At 35.4% G+C, this 11,845-nt stretch overlaps 2 protein-coding genes across 15 annotated transcripts; both read left to right on the top strand.

The window, feature by feature from the left end:
• Positions 1–240: 240 nt before the first annotated feature.
• On the top strand, positions 241–7,920 carry LOC107938474 (protein MEI2-like 4). 14 transcript variants are annotated; one of them, XM_041117674.1, is made up of 17 exons: positions 242–699; positions 1,874–2,044; positions 2,183–2,228; positions 2,955–3,281; positions 3,359–3,765; positions 3,865–4,023; positions 4,704–4,820; positions 4,905–5,056; positions 5,239–5,333; positions 5,414–5,776; positions 5,909–6,229; positions 6,334–6,553; positions 6,639–6,723; positions 6,969–7,037; positions 7,133–7,312; positions 7,402–7,539; positions 7,761–7,920. In XM_041117674.1, exons 2-16 carry the CDS (start codon positions 1,985–1,987, stop codon positions 7,525–7,527), a joined length of 2,727 nt encoding a protein of 908 aa, XP_040973608.1. In that variant the 5' UTR covers positions 242–699; positions 1,874–1,984; the 3' UTR covers positions 7,528–7,539; positions 7,761–7,920. The 14 variants fall into 14 exon arrangements, with proteins under 14 accessions (XP_040973619.1, XP_040973613.1, XP_040973600.1 ...); XM_041117670.1 differs by having other exon boundaries at positions 5,405–5,776; positions 7,770–7,920; XM_041117663.1 differs by having other exon boundaries at positions 5,212–5,333; positions 5,405–5,776; positions 7,770–7,920.
• Positions 7,921–8,767: 847 nt separating this feature from the next.
• On the top strand, positions 8,768–11,575 carry LOC107938451 (uncharacterized). The gene is made up of 4 exons (XM_016871621.2): positions 8,768–9,252; positions 10,088–10,451; positions 11,048–11,118; positions 11,234–11,575. The coding sequence occupies exons 1-4, from the start codon at positions 8,998–9,000 to the stop codon at positions 11,444–11,446; spliced, it is 903 nt and encodes a 300-aa protein (XP_016727110.1). The 5' UTR covers positions 8,768–8,997; the 3' UTR covers positions 11,447–11,575.
• Positions 11,576–11,845: the final 270 nt, after the last annotated feature.

Genomic DNA, 11,845 nt, shown 5'->3' with positions numbered 1-11,845 from the left:
TCAGGTGATGATGTGGCATAATGTCAAAGTGCCACATCGGTTTTTTTTACAATTTTCAAATTCAAAGACCAAAATTGACCTTATTATAGAATTTTTTTAAAAAAATGGACATAGTTGTCAAGTTTATGTACCAAAATGAACTTAATTGTAAAGTGTAGAGATTAAAAATTATATTAACCCAAAAAAATTTAAAGTCACAAAACATTGATGAGAGAAACGCAGCAGCAAAGGTTTTTGAAACAGTCTTGACTTAATAGCGATTTTGAGAAGAAACAAAAAGATCAAATCAATGGAGAAAAATAATATAAAAAAATAAACCAAAAAAAAAAAGGGGAAGAAAAGAGGGAGGAGATGAGGGGGGAGGTAGTGATGGTGGTTAACGTGCAATGAAGGGAAAAAAATTTAAGGAAGTTAACGAAAGCAGTGCTTGCAAGGCACAGATGCCAATATGATCCCTTTTTCTTTCATTCAATTTCTCCTCTCCCTTGCCTTATGCCATAATTTATTCGTTGTTTTCTCTCCTCTTCAAAGTCTCTTTTTTTGCTTCTTCCCTCGTCTTGGCTTTTAAATTCCTCCCCTTCTTTGTTTTCCCTCTCTTACTTACGTTCCTCTAATCGTCTTGTTTTGTTTCAATTCCCAGCTAGAATTTGCTGAAAATCATTTTTGTTTTTGGTTGTTCGTTTGAGCATTTGAGCTTTGGTGAGATTCTTGGCTTTGGGTTAGTGTGTTTTTTCGATTTTATTTCAATTCTCTTTAGTATAATTGCCTTGTTTTTTTAACTTCATAGCTCGAATTTGCTGAAAATCATTGCTTTATTGGTTGTTCGTTTGAGCATTCGAGCTTGGGTGAGATTCTTGGCTCTGGGTTTTTTTTTTCAAATTTATTCCAATACCCTTTACTCTAATTGCCCCTTTTTTTTTATAGTTCGATTTCGCTGAAAATCATTGTTTTATTGGTTATTCGCTTGAGCATTTGATCTTTCATGGTGTTTTTGGCTCTGGGTTAGGTGTTTTTTTTTTCTTTTCAAATTTATCTCAATACTCTTTAGTCTAAGTGCCTTGGTTTTTTTTTTTTAAACTTCCTAGCTCGATTTTGCTGAAAATCATTGTTATATTGGTTGTTCGTTTGAGCATTTGATCTTTCATGGTGTTCTTGGCTCTGAGTTAGGTTTTTTTTTTCAAATTTATTTCAATACCCTTTACTCTATTTGCCTTGTTTTTTAACTTCATATCTCTAATTTTGCTGAAAATCTCCGATTTATTGGTTATTCGCTTGAGCATTTGATCTTTCGTGGTGTTCTTGACTCTGGTTTTTTGTGGTTTTTTTTTCAATTTTATTTCGATACCTTTCAGTCTAATTGCCTCGTTTTTTGTTACTTCCTATCTCAAATTCACTCAAAACCTTTGTTCTTGACCTTTCTAGCCAGATTTTGCTGAAAATTATTGTGTTTCCATTGGATTTAAAATCGTTTTTCATTTTTATTTTAATACCCTTTATTCTAATTACCTTGTTTTTAAACTTTCTAGCTCTACTTTGCTGGAAAATTCTTAGTTTTTCGTTGTTCAATTTCACATAATCTAAGCTATTAACCTTATGGTTTCTATAATTTTAACACCATAACATATAAAAAACAAAAGAATTTAACATTATTCTGGGTTTTGAATTTTTTTGGTAGGTGAATGAAATATGTTTCTTCTTCCGTTGTAATCTTTTAACATTAAATGCCATATTTCAATAATAATTGCAGAGCCATGCCTTTTTATCTTTTTATCTTGTATCACATTATATCTCTCTGCTTTTTTTCCCTTTTTATATTTACTTTTTAAAAATCGTTTGCCTTGTTGAAATAAAGTTTTTTTTTTTTGCCGTGCAGGTTTTTATTCTTCTTTTGGAGGGAAAATTCTTTCGCGAGAGGGGAATGATTTTGTGAAATATTTTGGGTTTATTTTGAAGAATATTTTCTTGGCTTTTTCTTTTCATCATCATGCCGTCTGAAACAATGGACTTTCAGACTTTCTCTGATGATATACTTTTTCCCACTGAGGTACAAATTTTCCCGGCATTCAATCGCTCCTTTTTAGTTTTTTTTTTTTTCTAAATTCTGCAAGCAATTTTGATCTAGTATGTATATGTATATATATATATTTGTGTTCTAATTCTGAAAGTTGCTGTATTGTGGCAGCGGCAGGTTGGGTTTTGGAAGTCTGACACCATGCTTGAGCAGCGAGGTTAGTATCGAAAGCAATTGTTTGGTATTGTGTATATAGTTGAAGTGAGGCCGACTGCAGAGAAGTTTTTGAATTGTCTTCTGTTCGGAGTTGACGGATCCCTCAATGGGTTGGTATTGTCCTCGGGTTAAACTGAGGTTTTGTTTTGTTGACTCTAATGAGAGCTTGAGTGTCGGAGACAGGGTTCATAGAACGGGTCTTGTTGGATCAGGACATGTGTGGCACATGGCCACCTACCGATGGGACATGTAGGCGGCGGTAGGTCGCCGTGTGCACACATGGTCTAATCTCTTGTTCTGTGAACTCATGTCCTAGGTGGTCTTTTCAGGCACCCCGGCTCTAACCCAAGGACAATGCTGACTTGTTGAGGGGTTTGTCAGCTTTTGGATGGATGGCACTTCAAAGATTTCTCCAGAAAGAGTCGGCCTTCCATATATATAGGGAGATAGTTTTAATTGGGAGTTCAACTATGTTTTGATCTTTTCTTTTTAACGGGAAATTGGCTTATTTTTCTAAGTAAACATGTTTTATGATCATTTTGTTCATCCTAAACTACTATATTTTTCATAAATTTTCATTTGATCTTATGTTTTATGATCCTTATATTCCAGGAAAAACATTTGATCTTATGTTCGTCCCTTATATTTCAGAAATTTTCGTTGCTATAGTATATTTTTCGAGTCTTTATCAAGAACTGAAAGCTTACCTTCTTTTCTTTTCCACTAGCAGCATGCAAGAAACCAATCACTTCAACCATGGAGAAAATCATGCCTGTGGAAAGTCAGATAACACGATATCTAGAGCATACCGAGTCCTTCACCAAGCAAAACCGAGAAGCAAATCTAAGCGTAGATAGCCGTACGGTGGGAGCAGAAAGGGTATCGAATCAATCACTAAAGTTGAAACCTGTTAACCAAGGTCTAGGAACAACATTGAGTTTTGGTGGAGAGAATGGATTTCATTCCGATGAAGGAAACAAAGTTAACACTGTGACTTCCCTGTCTGAGAATAGTCTATTCTCGAGCTCATTTTCGGAGTTCTTCACTCGGAAATGTAAGTCTTTTGCCCTCTCATTGATTAGTAATATGTTTTTTTAGATAACTAGCTTCTTATGTTCATTGTTTTTGCAGTAAGATTATCTTCAAACAATGCTCTGTATGGAAATTCGAGCGATACTGTTGCCTCAGACTATGAGGAACAGGAACCATTCGAGTCACTTGAAGAACTTGAGGCTCAAACCATTGGAAACCTTCTACCTGATGACGATGACTTGTTTTCGGGAGTGACTGAAGGACTTGATTCTATTGTCCAACCAAATGGTACAGAGGATGCAGAAGAGTTAGATGTTTTTAGCAGTATTGGAGGGATGGATTTAGGAGATGATGGTCCCGGTGTTCGAAAAAATTATGAGTTCCCTGAGAAAAGTTGCCCAGGGTTATTGAATGGTTCAGTAGCAGGAGAACATCCTTCTAGAACACTGTTTGTGAGAAACATAAACAGTAATGTCGAAGATTCTGAATTAAAGGCCGTTTTCGAGGTTAGCATTTGTTAGATAATCGGGTTTTTCTTTTTGGGTGTGAGTTCCTCTTACTCGAACACTTACCTTTGTTGCAACTTCCATATGTTGAATGTGCAGCTATATGGTGAAATTCGCGCTCTTGACTCGGCTTGCAAGCATCGCGGTTTTGTTATGATCTCTTATTTTGACATTAGAGCAGCAGAAAAGGCAATTGAAGCACTCCAAGATAGACCATTGAGGTTCAGGAAACTCGACATTCATTACTCGATTCCAAAGGTTAGCTTACCGATTGCAATATTTCCAAATTCCCAATTGTTTGTTGCTTTGCCATTGGAATCAAAATATTGTTATCATGTTATGGTTCATATTGTATATGTGTATATATGACCAAGATTTTGGTAAGAGTACCATGAAAGCCCCTTTACTAGGAGTCGGATTGCATTTTTCCCCTCTACTCAAAAAATGTGCAAATTAGTCCTTGTATATTAGATAAAAGAGCAAACTGGTCATTCTGTTAAAAATTTCATCTAGTGTTAAAAATGTCGTTCAGTTTTGCTGTTAAAAACTGGTCTTTGTATATCAACATGAGGTATACGTGGCATGTCACCTATCACTGTCTGATTATTTTGTTAGTTGTGCCTGTTTTTAACAGTACAAATGGATGGAATTTTTAACAGAAATGACTAGTTTGCTTTTTGATCTAACGTATAGGGACTAATTTGCCAATTTTTTGAGTAGAGGGGGCAAAATGCAATTTGATCCTTAGTACAAGGGCCTTCATGGTACTTTTACCCAAAATTTCTGATAGCCTCATGTTGCTGTACTATTGAAGTTTAAATGCTGTAGTCTGATTCTTTTTGTTGCTGGCTATGTTATATCAGGACAATCCTTTGCTGTATTATTGAAGTTTAAATGCTGTAATTTGATTCTTTTTGTCGCTGGCTATGTTATATTAGGACAATCCTTTGGAGAACGAAGAAAATGAAGGCACTCTAGTCGTGTTTAACCTTAATTCAACTGTTTCAAACGATGAAATTCGTTGCATATTTGGTGCTTACGGAGAAATCAAAGAGGTGAATTAGGGGTTAATTTTTTTTCCTTTCTTCTTAGTTAAAGGTTGATATGCCACTGATATATTCTTATTCTTTGTACTGCAGATCTATGAAACACCGAAAAAAAGTCAACACAAATTCATCGAGTTTTATGATGTCAGAGCTTCCGAGGCTGCTCTTCACGCATTGAACAAGACTGAAATTGCTGGGAATCTTGTTGAGATTCAGCTTAGCCATCCTGAGAGTTTGAGAAGATGGTATTGCCTAAGCTCCTTGACTCGTCTTTTTCATTTTGCATATTCTGTCACTTTCTCGAGTCATGGCTATCTATTAGATTGTTTGGAAATCTGAGAATACTTTTTTGTTACCGATTTTGGTGGTAGATAAATGGTTACTTATTTATGTATTTCAGTTCTCGCTCTCGTTTTTTTGCTTGCAGTTCGGTGCAACAGGTTCCTTCAGCTGGAAAGGATGAATGCTACCCTTACGAGCATCCATATAGTCCCTCTAATGAAGCAAATTTGGCATTTTCCGGTATGGTTGTTTCCACCTAGATTTCCTAACAATTAAACTTTGTATCTATGTTCTCATTGAAGGTATTTTAGTGACTGCAGTTGGGGCAAAATCGTCAAACAACATGGATGTCGGAACTAGTTCGGGGTTGAACTCTGCTATAAAAGCCCCGTTTTTGGAACCAACGGTTCATCATGGTATCTCTTCTGGTGTTTCTAACAGTTTAACCTCCATGGTTAGAGCTGGATCAATTGGCAATCAATCTGTCATTGCTGAGTCGGATCACTTGCAAATGAAATTTGACATCCAAGGTGCTCCAGCTTTTTATCCTCGTTCACTACCGGAGTATCAAAACGGTTTAAGTAGAGCTATTCATTCAAGTTCCAAACCACTGGAAATAATCGATAATAAGTCGTTTTCCTTAGTTAGCTCAACGGGGCACTCTTTTGAATACCTGAATGCCGGTAAGGATGGTCGATTTTTTTACTTCTTGCTTATAGGCAATAGGTAATCTGAGTTTTTTGAACTGTCTTTAGCAAGATCTTGTTCACTGATACTTACGAAATTCAAAATATTGGTTTTTGTCGAGTTTCTAGGTTTTCCATCTGCCGGAAACGGGAGCCACCTTCTTCCTGGACGTCATTGTTCATGGAGTAACTCTTATCACCTCGAGCCTCCAAGTATGATGTGGCCTAACTCACCTTCCATGGTTAATGGAATTTATGCTGCTCGTCCCTCGGCACAGCTTCATGGACTTCCTACGGCTCACACGCTGAACACTGGTGTACCCGTAATTAACTACCATGTTGGATCGGCACCAACTGTTAATCCATCTCTTTGGGACCGGCGACATGCTTATGGAGGCGAATCTCCCAAGGCTTCTAGTTTTCATCCGGGTTCTCTCGGTAGTATGAGAGGTTCTAGCAACTTTCCTCATTCTACGGAGCTCAAATCTCATAATATCTTTCCTTATGTTGGTGAAAATTGTATCAAACTAACATTATCTCGAAAAAAAATGTAGGACTGCAATTGCTTCACTCAAGGTCCCCAGTTTATAGCGGAAGAGGGAACATCTTTCCGATTATGAAATCAGCTGGTTCTCCCCATGAACATGCTAGAAGCCGGAGGAATGAGGGCAGTATTAATGGGGCTGACAAGAAGCAGTACGAGCTTGATATCGAACGTATAATACGAGGGGAAGACAAGCGGACAACACTCATGTTGAAGAACATTCCTAACAAGTGCGTGGCTCCAGACTTCAATTCTCTTAGATACTATATGGTTTCATTGATCGATACTAATTTTGACCGTCAATTATAACTGCAGGTACACCTCGAAGTTGCTTTTGGCTGCAATTGATGAACGCAGTGGAGGAACATATGATTTTGTTTATTTGCCGATCGATTTCAAGGCAAGTTTCTCATTGTCTGGAATATTATGGGTAAAAGTATCATGGAGGTTATTTGAATTTGGAGTTAGATTGCACTTGGCCTTTTTTACTCAAAAACTGGGCATTAGGACGAATTTGCCTAACTTTTGAGTAAATGGGGCAAAATGCAATCTGACTCTTAGCATAGGGGCTTCCATGATACTTTTATTAAATTATTATTCTTTTATCCAAAGCATATATTTATTTGACTGTCTGTACTATTGCAGAATAAATGCAATGTGGGATATGCATTTATAAACATGATCGAACCGAGCCAAGTCATTTCGTTTTATCAGGTTTGTATTCCGAAATTTTCGAGTCATTGGGGTATATTCGGAGAAAAAAAAAGAACCCAATAAGGTAAAAAACTAAAAGAATCAAATTGTGGCAGGCATTCAATGGGAAAAATTGGGAGAAATTCAACAGTGAGAAGGTGGCTTCGCTTGCATATGCTCGTATACAAGGGAAAGCAGCCCTTATTGCACATTTTCAGAACTCGAGCTTGATGAACGAAGACAAGAGATGCCGACCTATACTCTTTAACACCGACGGCCATAATGTCGGTGATCAGGTATGTTGCTTTGATTTCTTGCATAACAGGGTATCCTTAAGCTCGAAAAAGCTCTCACACAAGTCTGTTTCCCTCCTTTTGCATTGCAGGTGCCGTTTCCGGTAGGGGTTAATGTTCGAACTAGACCCGGAAAAGCAGCTCGTTCCTTCAACAATAAGGAGAATAATCAAGAAAGCCCTTCAAATTCGGAAAACGAAGCGAATTCATCTAACTGAGAAACTTTCAAAGTAAGTCAGGCTAACAAAACCGATTTTCCTTTCGATCGGCACTAACCTTTTTCGTAAAACCACATCCATCCGAGATCAGGTGAAACTTAAAGTGAATCTAAATTTTGATTGATACAAAAAGAGTAAATTATAAAAAACAAATAGAATGTATATCCTATCATTCATGGCATTGTAAAAAAGATAAAGCTTTTGTTGCTATTTTTCATTGACATTTTTTAAAGCTTTTGTAGATCCCAATCTGCAAATTGCTGGGAAGTCAAGGACTTGAAAAGTTGTTTAAATTTTACTAAAGAGTTTGTGTGTATTGTGAATCCAAATTCTTTTGAGTTTCCGTTTGTGTACCTTTCTGTTTGATCAATGAAAATTTATCATTATTATTTATTGCTGATGAGCTTTTTTTCAAGGTTAAAATATGCCATAGGTCTCTATACTTTTCATAAATTTAGAATTTAGTCCTTGTACTTTTATTTTTAGGAATTTAGTATCTTTATATTTAGATTTCAAAATTAGGTTCAATTGTTAACACTTAACACTATTAAATTTTTTTATTGAATTTGTTGGTGTGATTTTTTGAAATTAGAAAAATATATTCAATTTGTATCCATGTAATTAAAAGAAATGATGATGTAATGAATTTGAGTTTAACAAAATATTAATAGTTAAATTTGAATTTTCAAATTTGAAAAATAGGACTAAATTTTTAGAAATAAAAGTACAAAGATTAAAATTTAAATTTTCGAAGAGTATAATGGCTTATAGCATATTTTAACTTTTTTTTAGGGTAAACTATACAATCAGCCACCCAACTATTAGTATACTTCTATTTTGGTCACCAAATTATAAAAATTTTCAATTTCATCATTAACATTTTAGATCAGTTCTGTTTTGACTATTCTTCCTTAAATGGTTAACATGGCTTTTCTCTAGTTAGTATAATAACATATTTAGTGATCAATACTTACATATTCTATCAATTTTATCTTAATTCTAAATAATTTAATAAATTTAACCCTCTAAATTTATAAATTTGATCAATTTGATTCTTAAACATACATAATTAAACCAAAACTCAACCCAAGATAGAGCTGACTGACTACACCATGAACACCTCTGATTCAAGCCATTCAAACCAATCCAGATCATATTGAGATTTTCAGACCAAGCAAATAATCCAATTCTTAAACAAATTTGGTCCAAATTCGAATGGGCTTCCAACAAACATTGATTTCATCATATGTTAAAACAAAAAAAGGAAGACAAGGCTAAAAAGTGTTCTTTTCGGACCAGGAACTTTTACTCGGCCATCTCAACTCAACACGTTTATCAACAGGAAAATATCTGATATAATCAAAATTATCTGATCCCAATAAAATGACAAAGTATCAAAGATTGTCTAGATTAATCCACGTTACAAGCCACTGAAAACTCAAAAAAGAATCGAGCAAAATCCTCTTGGTTATGGCGTCTCGAGTATTATCGACCACTTCATTAACTCCCCTTTGTTCTTCCACTACATTTAACAAACCCAAAATTAAGCCTTCCACGAACCAAGCGAAGCCATTTCTTTTCTCATCATCTTCGTCCTCGTTGGGTTTTAGAAATAGGAAGATAAAGTGCAATGCTGCGAGTGAAAGCTCTCAGGGTTCTATTGATAGGACGGTTTATCAAGGCGCTTTTGGTCCATGGACTATTGATCCTGAAGATGTAAGAGAGGTAATGAGTTTTGATTTTCAATACCCTTTTTGCTCTTGATTAGTTTTTCTGGAGTAATATGTGAAATTTTTTCTGGGAATTTGATTGAGGGAACACTGGTTAGGTACCCTTTTGCTCTTGTTGAATTTGCTTGAATAATTTGTGAAATTTTTTCTGGAATTTGAATGGGAGAAATCAATTCGATACCCTTTTGCTTTTGCTGTATTTCCTTCAGTAATTTGTGAAAATTTTCTGGGAATTTGCAAGAGGAGACCAAATTTGATGTCCTTTTGCTTTTGATGTATTTCCTTAGTTCTCTGTGAATTTTTTCTGGGAATTTGCATGAGGGAAAACAATGTTGATTCCCTTTTGCTCTTGCTGTATTTGCTTGAGTAATTTGTGAAAATTTTATGGGAATTCGCCTGAGGGAAAACTAGTTTGTGCCCTTTTTGTTCTTGCTGTATTTCCTTGAGTAATTTGTGAAAATTTTCTTGGAATTTGCATGAAGGGAAACCAATTCTGATACCCTTTTGCTATTTCTATATTTCCTTTGAGTGAATCTGTGAATATTTTCTGAGAATTTTCAAGAGGAAAAACCAACGATGTTTAAACCGGACAGGGTATCAGTCCGAGGAAAGGCATTATACCGGTTGACCCGGGAATTGGTACTGACCGGTTGAACCTGAATTTTCTTTTGAATAATTTATTTAATCAAACTAGACAGAACAGTCGGACTAGGGACTAGTAAACCGGTGGCATGACTGATTCAACCAGCCATCAGGTTCTGAAATCCTTGGGAAAAACACAATTTTGATGAACCCTTTGAGCTGAAATATATATATATTTTTATTGGCAGGTTCTTTTATATAGGTCAGGATTAGTAACTGCTGCTTCATCCTTTCTAATTGCTTCATCAGCTGCATTTTTACCTGATGGCTTTACATTGAAAGAAATTATTGAAAACAACCTTAATTTGATCTACTTGATCGGTGCTGGTGGACTAGGGCTATCCTTGTACTTGATTCACATCTATATAACCGAGCTTAAACGCACCCTTCAAGCGTTTTGGGTCCTCGGTGTTGTTGGATCATTGGCAACCTACTTAGTCCTTGCTCAACCAGCCGGAGAGAACTTGGTTCAGTATGTTATCGAGAACCCCATGGCAGTCTGGTTTGTTGGCCCTCTGTTTGCCGCATTGACTGGACTCGTTTTCAAAGAAGGTAATATCATTGTAATTCGGCCCCATTCGAGTAACTTTTGAGTCTTCGATTTTTAGTATAGGATTAGGACATGTCTGTTTTAACTAGGAAAGGCAAAACCGAAGACATTCTATGGATTTTTGCATCAATTTGCTTTGAAGGGTGAGGATTAAAGCAACTTTGAGTCCTTGAATTTGACAACTTTTCTTGATTTGGTCCCTGAACATTTTTTTTGGGTATGCATTAGTCTTGAAACTTAGCAACTTTTCAGGTGATGATGTGGCATAATCTTAAAAGTGTAACGTCATCATACCTCAACGGAATTTAAGTTCAAGAACCAAATTGGGAAGAATTGTTAAGTCCTGAGTCTAATGTGGATTTAAAAAAGGGATCAATATGAGAAAAGTTGTCTAATTTAGAGACTAAATTTTACTTTATCCCTATAACTAACATACATGAAGCTCATAAAATATTAGCTCATAGCTCATAAAAATATACAATTTAATTTCGGCCCGCAAAATTTTTCTAGCTTTGCCCTTGACGCCATATTGTTTCGAATTTGATAACATTTTATCCATTTATTCTCTTAATAATTATTACCTTTCATCTGCAAACAGGCCTTTGCTATGGAAAATTGGAAGCTGGTATTCTTACATTCATTATACCTACACTTCTTCTTGGGCACCTGGTATTCTTACATTTCTTTTTTCGGGTCTCGGGTTTTACATAACGACCATCAAACTGTTGAACTTCTTCAGGCATTGTGTATTCCAATTAGTTCTAACTGTTGACTCGAATTGCAGACCGGTTTGATGGACGATGGAACGAAACTTACTTTACTCGGTTCATGGATGGCTCTCTTTGTTATTTTTGCCGGAAGGAAGTTTACTCAGCCGATTAAGGATGATATCGGTGACAAATCCGTGTTCGTGTTCAATTCTCTACCCAAGGACAAAAAGGAAGCTTTGATTGAGAAACTTGAGAAGCAAAAATTACAATCAGATAGCCAATTTTGAGGTAGTTTTTCGTTAGTGTACTACCAATTGTTGCCTGTTCTTTTAGTGGCTATATATAACAGTGTATAGCATGACAACTTTGGTGTATATAATAAAAGAAAAATCCCCCAAATTTTGGGTTATTTGTTATTTTGATCTCTCTTCTATTAAAATTTATGCTTTAGTCATTTTTTAGGTTAAAATATGCCATAAAAGTCTTTGTACTTTTCAATATATTTGGAGTTTAGTTTCTGTACTTTTATTTCATAGAATTTAGTTCTCTATTTTTTAAATTTCAAAATTCAAGTTTAAATGTTAATACTGTTAAAATTATTTTGTAAAATTCAGATTCATTACATTAATTTTTAAGTTATATGGCTATCAAGTGAGTTTTTATTTTATTTTAAAATGTTACACTAA

This window comes from Gossypium hirsutum, chromosome A01 (genome assembly GCF_007990345.1).
Source record: "Gossypium hirsutum isolate 1008001.06 chromosome A01, Gossypium_hirsutum_v2.1, whole genome shotgun sequence".
In the NCBI taxonomy this organism is placed as follows: Eukaryota; Viridiplantae; Streptophyta; class Magnoliopsida; order Malvales; family Malvaceae; genus Gossypium; species Gossypium hirsutum.
The sequence above is the reverse complement of the archived record's forward strand: the minus strand, read 5'-3'. Positions and strand labels throughout refer to the sequence as shown.

What these genes read in the sequence shown, in the direction of transcription:
- LOC107938474 (XM_041117663.1), top strand. Translation starts at nt 1,985, where the DNA reads ATGCCGTCTGAAACAATGGACTTTCAGACTTTCTCTGATGATATACTT. An exon ending in AATTAAAGGCCGTTTTCGAG is followed by an intron (nt 3,766 to 3,864) that starts GTTAGCATTTGT and finishes TTGAATGTGCAG; the next exon opens with CTATATGGTGAAATTCGCGC. An exon ending in TTGAAGAACATTCCTAACAA is followed by an intron (nt 6,554 to 6,638) that starts GTGCGTGGCTCC and finishes TTATAACTGCAG; the next exon opens with GTACACCTCGAAGTTGCTTT.
- LOC107938451 (XM_016871621.2), top strand. Translation starts at nt 8,998, where the DNA reads ATGGCGTCTCGAGTATTATCGACCACTTCATTAACTCCCCTTTGTTCT. An exon ending in TGGACTCGTTTTCAAAGAAG is followed by an intron (nt 10,452 to 11,047) that starts GTAATATCATTG and finishes ATCTGCAAACAG; the next exon opens with GCCTTTGCTATGGAAAATTG. An exon ending in CACTTCTTCTTGGGCACCTG is followed by an intron (nt 11,119 to 11,233) that starts GTATTCTTACAT and finishes CTCGAATTGCAG; the next exon opens with ACCGGTTTGATGGACGATGG.